A 12,623-nucleotide genomic window follows, 5' to 3' on the forward strand; every position below is an offset into this window, starting at 1 on the left:
TCAGCAAGTCTGGCAGCATCAAAGCTTTGACAAAGAGTCATCGGACTCGAAACGTTAGCTCTTTTCTCTCCCTACAGATGCTGCCAGACTTGCTGAGATTTTCTAGCATTTTCTCTCTCGTTTCAGATTCCAGCATCCGCAGTAATTTGCTTTTATCCAGATGTGCAGGTTAGGTGGATTGCCCATGCTAAATTGCCCCTTAATTGGAAAAAAATAAATAATTGGGTACTCTAAATTTATTTTAAAAAATGAGTGGATCTGAATCGACAGTCTGGCCTTTCTCTAGTTCTCCAATTGTACCTTGGATTATAAATTACTAGCGCAATTTAGAAGAATTTACTCAGATTAATCTTGCATCGTTCCACTGAAGACAAAGCCAACACATAAAAAAATGTTTTTGGGTTGAAAAAAGGGCCTGGATAATTTGAAAACCTCTGGCATTCTTTTAGAAATGCATTAAGAAATACAGCACCTTTAACATAGCAAAATATCCCAGCTGATTTCCCTCAGTAAATCATTATGGGTCACTGTCTGTGCGGAGTCTGCACGTCCTCCCCGTGTGTGCGTGGGTTTCCTCCGGGTGCTCCGGTTTCCTCCCACAGTCCAAAGATGTGCGGGTTAGGTGGATTGGCCATGCTAAATTGCCCGTAGTGTCCTAAAAAAAGTAAGGTTACGGGTATAGGGTGGATACGTGGGTTTGAGTAGGGTGATCATGGCTCGGCACAACATCGAGGGCCGAAGGGCCTGTTCTGTGCTGTACTGTTCTATGTTCTATTTCACCCATATTAAGTCGTTGCTCTGTCCACCCACCCTCTTCACTGCTGTACATGTTAAACGAAATGATTATATATTTCTGTGGCAGGGACTAGTCCACTGGAACAAATTCAAATCAGATCATTGGCTAAATTCATAAAACGGTTGAGCACAGGAGGCGGCAATTGGGCCCATTGTACTCGTGTCAGCCCTCTGCAAGAGCAACTCAGCTAGTCCCACTGATTGCCTTTTCCCTGCATCCCAGCAACTGATTTTTCTTCAGATAATTATCCAATTCCCTTTTGAAGGCATGATTGAATCTGTCTCCAATCTTTCTCTCTCAGACAGTGCATCCCAGATCCTAACCACGGAATACATTGCAAAAGGTTTTTCCCACATGTCGCCTCTAGTTCTTCTGCTAATCTTTGTGTCCTTTCAGCCAGTGAGAACAGTTTCTCCCTATATATGTCATGATTTTAAACGTCTCTATTAAATCTCCTCTCAACCTCTTCTTTAATGAGAACAGTCCGTTTCACCTATTTATCCTTTCATTCATTCACGGGATGTGGGCATCGTTGGGTCAGAATTTATTGCCGATGCTTAATTGCTCTTGATCTGAGTGGTTTCAGAGTCAACTACATTGCTGTATATCTGGAGTCAGACTGGGCAAGGACAGCTGATTTCCTTCCCTAAACTAAAGGACAATCGTGAACCAGATGGGTTTTTAACGACAATCATTGGACTCCAGATTTTTACCCAATTCAAATTTCACCATCTGTCCTGGTGGGATTCGAACCCGGGTACCCATAGCATCCCCTTGGGTCTTTGGATTACTAATCCAGTGATACCACTATGCCACCACTTTCCCTGTCCTCATAACTGAAATCCCTTCTTTCCGGAATTATTCTTGTAAATCTTTTCTGCATCATCTGCAACTGCTTTACATCCTTCCTGAAGTGTGCATTGTTAGGCTGTTTGAAAATACTGCAGGAGGGGGAATAAATTCAAAGCAACCACATTCAGAGACTGAGTTATTGTTCCCATTGTGCTGCATCACACAAGAACTTCCAATATTATTGCATTAACTACATTGATTCTGTGCTGTAATATTTGGACTGGTAACCTAACCCAAAGGTGCAACATTTAAATAGATTCTCACATTCAATTCACAACCAGTAATGCAAATTAGTTTAAAAACGACTTATCAACTGAAGGTATAATCTCAAACAAAATCAGCAAAATCTATTTATTTGATTCCCATCTCTCAGTGCCCTGTGATGGTGAACTTAAAAATGAGAAAGGAACACCTCATATCAAACTCAATATTTAGACTTGAGAACACCGGAGATTTCCTCTTTTTCTTTCAGGGCTCCCTCACTCTTCAATGAAAGGGCAGTCCATTGAACTGTCATACCTCCCTCATAGCCAGCAAAATGCTGAATCAGCCCTGGGCACCAGAAAGCTGCAGCAACCACTGATGACAAGAGCTTAATATCACGCAATTGCGGCACAATGCTCTTCCCAATTGGAGGGAGGGGGAAGGGAAACATATCTCAAACTAATTACTGCATAGTCCATGAACTGATGCAAACTTGATTTAAGTACAGGATCCCAAAATGCACTTCTCAAGGTTGTCAAATGTCATCCAGGACCATCTCTAGTTTCCTCACAGAAAAAGCTTCTCTAATGTGGATTACACTGAACCTATCAAGGTTCCACTTGGAAAGTTGACAGTTCAAAGCAGCATGCTGACTGATCAGTGCCTCAATCAGATTGAATGATTATGGTTGTGCCAAGTATCCAGGATAGTCTGTTGGATCAAGTGAACCAGACACACAAGGCTGTTTAATTCACATAATTAGTGGCTCTAGGTGCAAGTTGTGCCCTTTATATTGTGAACGCCAAAACCCTGCTGCCCATGTCTTAACTTGCCACAGGTCCTGTTCTCCTGTCACATCCGTGTTTGCTGACCCACATTGGCTCCCAGTCAAACAATGTCTTGGTTTTTAAATTATCATCATTTTCAAATCCCTCCATGGCCTTGCACAGCACAACCCTCCGACATATCTGCATTCCTATGTTTCTGGCTATTGTGCATTTCCAATCATAATTCTGTCACAATTGATAGAACATATAGTGAAGAAGGAGGCCATTTGGCCCATCGAGTCTGCACCGACCCACTTAAGCCCTCACTTCCCCCACCCTTTCCCCGTAACCCAATAACCCCTCCTAACCTTTTTAGTCACCAAGGGAAATTTAGCATGGCCAATCCACCTAACCTGCACGTCTTTGGACTGTGGGAGGAAACCAGAGCACCCGGAGGAAAGCCATGCAGACACGGGGAGAACATGCAGACTCCGCACAGACAGCGACCCAGTGGGGAATCGAACCTGGGACCCTGGCACTGTGAAGCCACTGTGCTACCCTCATGATGGCTGTGTCTTCAAATGTCTGGGCCCTAAGCTCTGGAATCCTTCCCTAAACTTCTCTACCTCACTCTCCTCCTCTGAGACACATCTGTGACCAAGTTTTAATCATCTGACCTACATCTCTGTCAGTATCATGTCTTGTATTGTAATGTTCCTTGAAGCACCTTGGCATGCTTCATTGTGGTAAAGGCACCGTCATGCCCACTGCAGGCATGAGGATATTTCCAACTTGAAAACTACATTTTCATGTGGACACCAAAAGCTGTTTAAGATGGGTGTAGAATATCATGTGACTTGGAAATATGCAGCTCTGGACAGTCCTGAAACTCCGGCAAATTCCTCAATACATATGGACAATCACAGCCACTTGTGAAATTCACACAACTCTTTTGTTGAGGACGTACTCACAACTGAACGGACCTAGGACATTGAAACTTAATGGGTGTTCGACGGATATAAAATGGTTCTCATCGACCTTCCACTGTCTTGTGATGGCTCCTCTCCCCAACATATGGAGAGTACACCTTTCTTCCCGATCTCCATGGATCCTTTTCTCCCCTAAGATGCCAGTATGTGTAGACACTATTTCCATTATCACAAGTTCACTGCCTGGTTATGTGGAGAGGCCATGAGGGAATGCAGCAGCATGTTATCATCCTGCAGCAAATAAATATCCCACTTTTACACAGCTCTAGACTAATGGTTCATCTTTGATTCAAGCACTTCAGACCTGCGAACTAGGATTGCTCCCCAAGACGGGAGTTCACAGGTCATTTGCGACTCTTTCGTTGGTCGCAACTTCCATGAAACAACAGCTGAAATGGATCGGAAAACGCAAAAATATAAAATGAAAATCCTACTTGTCACTGAATTTTTTTCCTTCAGAATTGTTTTTCTCTTGCCGAGTCTCATGGTTCCTCCCATGTCCCCAGGGTTGTGTTCTGGCATGTCAATCACCTGTACAAAATTTTACACAGAATTTTAAAATCTTCATCTCGCATAAGAAATCAGCATTAAACTCATTATTTATAATTAAGTGACCTTAGCGTCTGCTGCTAAATACTGCCCCGCCTTATGATATATTTTTATATCTTTTGCCTCGGAATTCTCAATCTCAGAAAATGATGGATGCTCAGTTATTCAGCATATTTAACACAGACATGTAGACTTTGGGCTACCTCGGGAATTACTCGATATAGGGAGAGTGTGAGGTCTTGTGGCACAGTGGCAGTATCCCTACATCTGGGTTCAAGTCCTACTTCATGCCTTGATAGCCATGGAAGGTGCACTCGTAATGTGGCCAAATAGGTCGATTATCAGCCTATGAATCCTTCCAATACGCTTGATGGCAGGCAGGCAAGAGTGGGAGAGATTTCTGGCCAGGCATGCTGCAGAAGACAATGGCCACGCATAATCATGGACCAAACCGATAGAAATCCATGGTCACCAACCTCCTCTTAGGGTATTGTATCTGAAAGTGCAGGAGGAAGCAATAGCAGTGGAGGTAGAAGATCAGGCACGATAATATTGAATCGCAGAGCTGGACTGAGGGACCAGATGTTCTCTTCCTTATAATATCTTCTTGTGATAACAGCATTAGAAAAATTCTTTCCACTGACCAGTCCATTTTTGATGACTTAAGGTCTTGGACGTTGTAGAGCACGGCTACTTATCAAGGAACTTGGCAATAAGAGTCTGTTAAAAAAAGTAATTTTAGAGTACCCAAGTTTTCATTTCCAATTAAGGTACAATTTAGTGTGGCCAATCCACCTACCCTGTACATCTTTAGGTTGTGGGGTTGAGACCACCGCAGACACGGGGAGAATGTGCAAACTCCACACGGACAGTGACACGGGGCCTGGATCGATCCCGGGTCCTCTGTGCTGTGAGGCACTTGGCAACAATTACACATAAGGGGTTGGGGGGGGGGGGTTTCATGTGACTGCAATATAACCCTGGCTGGAGGAGACAAAGCAGTGCCTTTTTTTGACAGGACATGTGCAAAGATAAGTGGGCCAGCTGTAAAACAGCAACGTGACCAAACGTTGTATCACTTGAAAAGAGGCACGTATGAAAGAATCGGCAAAACCGACGTGCCTACTTGTTTCATGGGAAACGGCTAGCCAACTCAGCTGGAAAGGTAGGAAATGGTTCAAAGAGGCATAATTTTCTTAGTGGGTAAGGCATACATACCACAGGATGATTTGTATCAGGACTAAATTCAGTTGAATTGGCATCTGTAAAAGCAAATACATGCAATAAAATGTACTGTATTTAAAACACAAGTTTTATATTTTTCTTACCCGGAATAAACCTAATCACAGGATTTATAATAAGGGACTGGAGGAAGCAGCACTGGATTTTGGCACATATTTTGCATACTGCACGATTTTAAAAGCGTATTTTTCCCTATTAAAAACAGGTCCTTTAAAAACTAAAATTCTTGACAGGAAAAACACAGCAATGAAAATGATTATTTTGAAATATGTTTGCCAGATGTACTGATTTGATTACAAAATGTACATTCATGTTAAATTTATAACGAAAGAGAATATAAATGACTACATATGCTTCAGGAGTGAAAAAAGGACTCTTAAAGTCTTAATCTATAAATACAAATTGAAGTCTCCAGGGGAAAAAAAAAATAACTTGGGCTAAGCATTAACAATTGTGACAAAAGCATGGCCCAGATTTTGCTGTAATGCTGATTGTAAAACTTGCAGTCACCGTCATTCCTCCACTAAACTAGTCGGGCAGCACGGTGGTGAAGTGGTTAGCACTGCTGCCTCACAGCACCGAGGTCTCAGGTCAATCCCGCCTCTGGTTTGCTGTCCGTGTGGAGTTTGCACATTCTCCCCGTGTTTACGTGGGTTTCGCCCCCACAACCCAAAGATGTGCAGGCTAGGTGGATTGGCCATGCTAAATTGCCCCTTAATTGGAAAAAATGAATTGGGTACTCTAAATTTATCAAAAATAAATAAATAAACTAACTGGCAGCAACCCCTGGAGCTCACATATGCAGTTAAGTTCAAATTCCAGAAGTTGCTTTCAGTGAATCTACACTTCCCCATAGGGTGGTGTTAAATTTCCCCCGAGAATGGAATAATTTACAAATCAGTGAACTGATGAGTACTTGCCCTTTACTAGCCTTGCTGTAAAAACCCTTGAGAAAGCTACATCTGTTGAATGAGTTATATCTAAAGTCCATAGTCACTGCTGGAAAACCTCTCTCGCTCTGGAAAACTAATTTTATATTTGTGGAATGCCAAATTTCTCCACTATAATAAAAAATAACAGGTATTTTTTTTTAATAAATGTTTTTTATTGGATTTTTGAACAAGTATATTTGCCGTTCTGTACACAGGATATATATATATATATATATACACACCCACACACACATATATATATATATATATAAATAAAAGAGAAGGGCACACGCATACAAATCACGAAGGGAGAGAAGAAAAGAAAAAAAAACTAACAACACAAGAGAAGTACAAATCAAATAATGTAACTGGTGGGGTATAATGCACCCGCCCAGCTGCAGCAACTCTGCGCACTTGGCAAAATTATTTACACACATAAGTAGCCATCTGTTTGTGTGTGTGTGTGTGGTGTGTGTGTGTGTGTGGGGGGGGGGGGGGGGGGGGAGATATAGATATACAATTGGGTGCCAGAGAGACAATTCCAGAGGGCAATCCTCGAATGGGTCTGGTGCTGGTGTTGTCCCTTGCTTCTCCCGGACAGATTTTGCTGCCGTTGTTGTCTCGTGCTCACTACCACTTCAGCCGGCCCTCCCGTCGTCCGCCTGTATTCTCCTTTTTCTCTGTACCTGTGAATGCCAAGTTCGTTAATGTTTCCCTGCCCCCCCCCCCCCCCCCCCCCCCCACCTCGCCTCTGTTGTTCCCTGTCTCTTCCGTCTTCTCCCCGCCCTCCCCCTTGTGGTTCACTTTTCCTTCCCCTGAGACTTAGCCCCCCCGTCTATCTCTCCCTCTCGTGCTTTGGCTGCTTTCCCCTGGTTCTTGGCACCGTTCACATCTATCCTCCACCTCTGGGAAGAACCTACTCATACAGGTTCTTGTTAAGTGGGCTCTATGTACCACTTTGAGTTGCGTCAGGCTGAGCCTTGTGCACGTGGAGGTGGAGTTGACCCTATGCAGTGCTTCGCTTCAGAGTCCCCACCCTATTTCAGTCCCCAGGTCCTCCTCCCATTTCTTTCTTGTTGTGTCCAGTACGGTGTCGGCCCCTTCTACCAGTCGGTCGTACACGACGCCAGTTTCCTCTCTCTAATAGGCTTGCGTCCAGTAACTCTTCCAGTAATGTCTGTCGTGGCGGTTGTGGGCAAGTCCTTGTCTCCTTTCGTAGGATGTTTTTGAGTTGCAGGTACCTTAGCTCATTCCTCCTGGCTAGCTGGAATTTCTCTGTCAGTTCGTCCAGTGTTGCGACCCTGCCGTCCGTGTATAGGGCCCTGACTGTCAGTGTCCCCCCGTCCTGCCTCCACCTTTTGAAGGTGGCGTCAGTCAGTGCTGGTGTGAATCTATGGTTGTTGCAGATGGGAGCTTTGTCCGACATTTTGTCAGGCAAAATTGCTGCCGTAGTTGGTTCCAGGACAGGAGGGTGGCTATCACCACCGGGCTGCTGGAGTGTTTTTTGAGTGCCGCCATGGCGAGGGCCTGGAGGGAGGTCCCCTTGCAGGAGGCCTCTTCCGCACGCACCCACTCGGCTTCTGGCTCCTTGATCCATCCCTTTATTCGCTCGACCATCGGTGCCCAGTGGTAGAATTGTAGGTTTGGGAGGGCTAGCCCTCCCCTTGATTTTGTTTTTTGTAAGACCTTCATAGGGATCCTCTCATTCTTCACCCCCCCCATACGAACACCATGATTAATTTGTCTACTGCTTTGAAAAAGGCCTTAGAGATGTAGATCGGGGTGGATCTGAATAGGAAGAGGTACCTGGGCAGCACGTTCATTTTGATCGTCTGGACTCTCCCCGCGAGGGAGAGTGGGAGCGTGTTCCATCTTTGCAGGTCCTTTTTTACTTCCTCCATCAAGACTGGTGAGGTTCCATTTGTGGATCCCTTTCCAGTCATGGGCTATTTGAATCCCCAGGTTGCGGAATTTGTGTTGGGCTTGTTTAAATGGCAGTCCCGTTAGTGCTGCTCCACCTATTTGTGGATGTACCGGGATAATCTCGCTTTTGCTCATGATGAGTTTGTAGCCCGAGAAGGCGGCAAACTCTTTCAGGAACGCGATGATTCCATTCATGCTGCTCTGTGGGTCCGAATTGTAGAGGAGCAGGTCATCAGCATCTGTGCTCTCTGCCGCCCCTCTGGATCCCCCTCCAGCTTTTTGCCACCCTGAGCGCAACTGCTAGTGGCTCGATCGCTAGGGCAAACAGCAGTGGGACAGTGGACATCCTTGTCTGGTGCCCCTGTGCAGCTGGAAGTAACGCAAGTTGGTGTTGTTTGTCCGTACACGTGCCATGGGAGCGTTGTATAGTTTTACCCAGGAGGTGAAACCTGTTCAAAGCCCAAACCGCTCCAGTACCTCTATGAGGTATTTCCATTCGACTCTGTCGAAGGCCTTTTCTGCGTCCAGGGAGACGATCATCTCTGGTGTTCTCTCCCTGGATGGGGTCATTATCATGTTCACCAGGTGCCTTATGTTGGAGGTAAGCTGTCTACCTTTGACAAAGCCTGTCTGGTCTTCTGCGACCACCTCTGGCACGCAGTCCTCTAGCCTTTTGGCTAAGATTTTGGCATCTGTGTTCAGCAGTGAGATGGGTCTGTATGACCTACATTCCGTTGGGTCTTTATCTTTCTTAGGTATCAGCGAGATTGAGGCCTCTGCTAGCGTGTGCCCTTCGCCAGCGAGTCTGTGAACATCTCCCGCAGGTGCGGGGCCAGTGCTGTCGCAAATTTTTTGTAGAAGTTCGCCGGGAACCCGTCTGGTCCCGGCGCCTTCCCCGTCTGCATGGAGCTAATGCTGTCCATGATCTCTCCCAGTGCTAGTGGTGCTTCCAGGCCCGTTTTCTGCCCTCCCCCATGACTGGTATATCCAGTCCATCAAGGAACCGTTTCCTCCCGGCCCTCCCCCATTGGGGGCTCTGAGGTGTACAGCCCTTGGTAAAAGGCTCTGTTTCTAATGTGCCTCTAGTATCCCTGATTTGCGCAATTTCTCAGGTGGCTGCCTGCTTTCTCAGCTGGTGTGCCAGCAGGCTGCTGCCTTTGGCTCAGTGTTCGTACAGGGTCCCACGTGCCTGGTGGAGGTGAAGCACTGCTTTCCTGGTGGAGAGCAGATCAAAGTTCCTTTGTAACTCTTTCCTCTCCGCCAGGAGCTCTACAGTTGGGGCCTCAGAGTATTTACGGTCTAAATAACATGTATTTTTAAAAGTTTGTTATTATTTCAGTTGCTAGCTTAATCCCATAAGCATAGAGAATGAAATAAAAATGAAGGATAATCAGTGCATTTCACTTCCTGGTTTGCTGTCTGAAGATGGTTAAATGTGATTGGCTGCTTATTATACTTGATGGTATCACTGTTGCAGGATAGCTAGAGATCCTCCTGACTTGGTGCTGGATTCAAACTAAAGTTGGAAAAGGGGAAATCCCAAACATAGATATTGGTAGATCTTTGATGGGGACCTTTCTTCAAGATTAGTGTTGCCTGCTGTCACTTCACTCCTAACTATGAATTCTACCCAATACTTCAAAACTGATTGATATCAAATTGATAGAGTCCCAATTTAAGACTAACTTAGAGTTTATAATTACAGTTTGTAGTTGAATGGGCCTCAAAATTTCCAAGCTTTGCTCATTCATTTTTTTTGTGATAAATCACTATTTATTGTTATACAAGTCTCATCATCAAATAAACAACTGTTCACAACTGTTCACCGTGAACAGTCAGGTCCCCAGATAATTTACAGTATAACAGGGTTATGGAATAAAACGAAGATTTAGGCATGTCCAAGAGCTGGTGTTACTTCTTCTTGGGCAGGGCAATTGTGACGAGTTTGTAGACAACATAGACTGCACCCACAACAGTGAGGCCCATGGTTAGCCTGTAGAGCAGTGCATCCATCACACCGCCTTTTAAATGGACCGGCATCCCATTGTCCGCCTGGAATATCTTTTGCTTCTCAGGAATCATGTTCGCCACTTGCCTGCAGGCTGCAGTGCTGAAGGCCCGCTGTGATAGCTGTTGAAAAGCCTGCAGGCCCCGCGCTCCCAGGCCGCTCATTTTGCTCCGACTTCCCGCAAGGACAAACCCAGACCCACAATCAGCTTTGCTCATTCATAAATGTAGTTCCAGGCCCGACATTGGTTAAAACCAACCTGTCCTGGTTCAAAGTTGAATTAGAATTTAACTTCTCAGATCTGAAGAGTTGTACATATTTCAAATGTTTAGTCTTACTTTAACCCAAGTTTTAATTTTTAAGATTTAGCGTCGAGGCGTAATAATTATTTTCTCTGTTATAGAACGCAATTCACTTTTCGGACTGGTACCGTCTAGTCGTGGGGCTGATACCAAAAGGCTGACATAAACCGCACAGGAAGCAAAATGTAAATGATACAACCATACACGAGTATATACACTAAAAATTTCTGTAAATAAACAGGATATGTTCATCCATACCTGGCCAGTTAAGCACATTCCGTGCAAACTCGACAACTGCTAGCTGCATTCCAAGGCACACACCTGAAACAGACACAGCAAATTAATTACACGGCAAACAACTAGTGAACTTGTAGCCATCTATGAATCAGAAGTGTAGTAGGGCTGGATAGGTGGAGTGGGGGTGGTGATTGAAATTGTGTAGTGAGAGGTATTGATAGACGATAGAATAAGAGGTAGCGGTTTGCAATTGTTTTTTTCTCTATTTGTTTATGGGATGTGGGCGTCACTGGTTGGGCTAGCATTAATTGCCCATCGGTAATTGCCAACTGAAGGCACTACAACTACATTGCTGTGGATCTAGAGTCACATGTAGGCCAGGCCAAGTAAGGATGGCAGATTTCCTTCCCTAAAGGACATTAATGAACCAGATGGGATTCAACAACAATCGACAGCTGTTTAATGGACATTGTTAGACTTTCAATGCCAGATTTTTATTGATTCAAATTTCACCATACCATGGTGGAGATTCAAATCCGTGTCCCTGGATCATTCTCCTGGGTCTCTAAAATATTGGTCCAATGACAACACTACACCACTGCCTCCCCAACCAATTTACAATCTTCGAATGAGGTCTCAGACGAGGAGTCATTTTCCTCACAGCCCATTCTGCCACACGTTAGTGCATATGGTTAATACACACTCAGCCAGTGCTAGTACAATGGGTTTTACAGCCCTAGTAAGTAGCCTGACGTGCAACACCCCCCCCCCCCCCAACTCCAATTACAACTCTAAAATGAGCTCCCACTCTCACACAACTGCCACGAATAGTCAAGCTCATGGGTAGTCGTTACCCGCAGCCTGCCCTCAACTCACGCTCTGGTCTCAGCTTCTTCTCTGTTCAGACCGCTTCTCAGGTTCTGCAGCACCATGTTCCCACAGCCAGGGCACCGCTTAGATTTGTGTGCTCCACTGTCAAACTTCCCGCTAACCTTCAACCCGCACCACGGGATTATCACCCAGGAGCTCACCTAGTTTTTGAATGGTTAACTTGAGAGTATGGAACCAAGCCTATCCAATCTTTCTTCATAGCTTAAATGTTCCATCCCAGGTAACTTGCTGGTGAACCACCTCTGCACCTCCAGTACAATCACATCCTTCTTATAATATGAAGACCAGAATTGCGCACAGTACTCCAGCTGTGGCTTCACCAAAGTTCTATATAACTCCAACATGACCTCCCGGCTTTTGGAACCTTTGCCTCGATTGATAAAGGCAAGTGTCCCATATGCCTTTTTCACCACCCTATTAACCTGCACTTCTGCCTCAGAGATCTATGAACAAACACTCCAAGGTCCCTTTGTTCCTCGGAACTTCCCAGTGTCATGCCATTGACTGAGTACCTCTTTGTCAAATTGCTCCTTCCAAAGAGTACAATCTCACACTTTTTAGGGTTAAATTCCATCTGCCACTTTTCTGCCTTTTGACCATCCCGTCTGTATCTTCCCGTAACCCAAGGCACTCAACCTCACTGTCAACCACCCAGCCAATCTGTGTCATCCGCAAACCTACTGATCCTACCCCCCACATAGTAATCTATGTAATTTATATAAATGATGAATAACAGGGGATCCAGCATAGATCCCTGTGGTGCGCCAATGTAAGTTGCAATGAGGAAATAAGAACCTTACAAATGGATATAAATAGGTTCGGAGAGTGGGCCAAAATGTGGCAGATGGGAGTTTAACATTGATAAGTGTGAGCTTATATCTTTTGGTTGAAAAAATGGAAAGGCAACTTATCTAAACTGGAGAGACTTCGG

At 44.9% G+C, this 12,623-nt stretch overlaps 1 protein-coding gene across 3 annotated transcripts in view; it reads right to left on the bottom strand.

Moving 5' to 3' along the window:
• Positions 1-12,623, bottom strand: part of LOC119965135 (CTP synthase 1) — a 59,793-nt gene that overhangs the window by 9,297 nt on the left and 37,873 nt on the right. For all 3 annotated transcript variants that reach the window (XM_038795492.1, XM_038795475.1, XM_038795484.1), the window contains 3 exons: positions 10,823-10,885; positions 5,376-5,419; positions 4,043-4,139 (listed from right to left, as the gene is read on the bottom strand). In XM_038795492.1, coding sequence (XP_038651420.1) covers positions 4,043-4,139; positions 5,376-5,419; positions 10,823-10,885 — 204 coding nt within the window. The remainder of the gene's footprint in view (positions 1-4,042; positions 4,140-5,375; positions 5,420-10,822; positions 10,886-12,623) is intronic.

Source organism: Scyliorhinus canicula, chromosome 1 (genome assembly GCF_902713615.1).
Source record: "Scyliorhinus canicula chromosome 1, sScyCan1.1, whole genome shotgun sequence".
In the NCBI taxonomy this organism is placed as follows: Eukaryota; Metazoa; Chordata; class Chondrichthyes; order Carcharhiniformes; family Scyliorhinidae; genus Scyliorhinus; species Scyliorhinus canicula.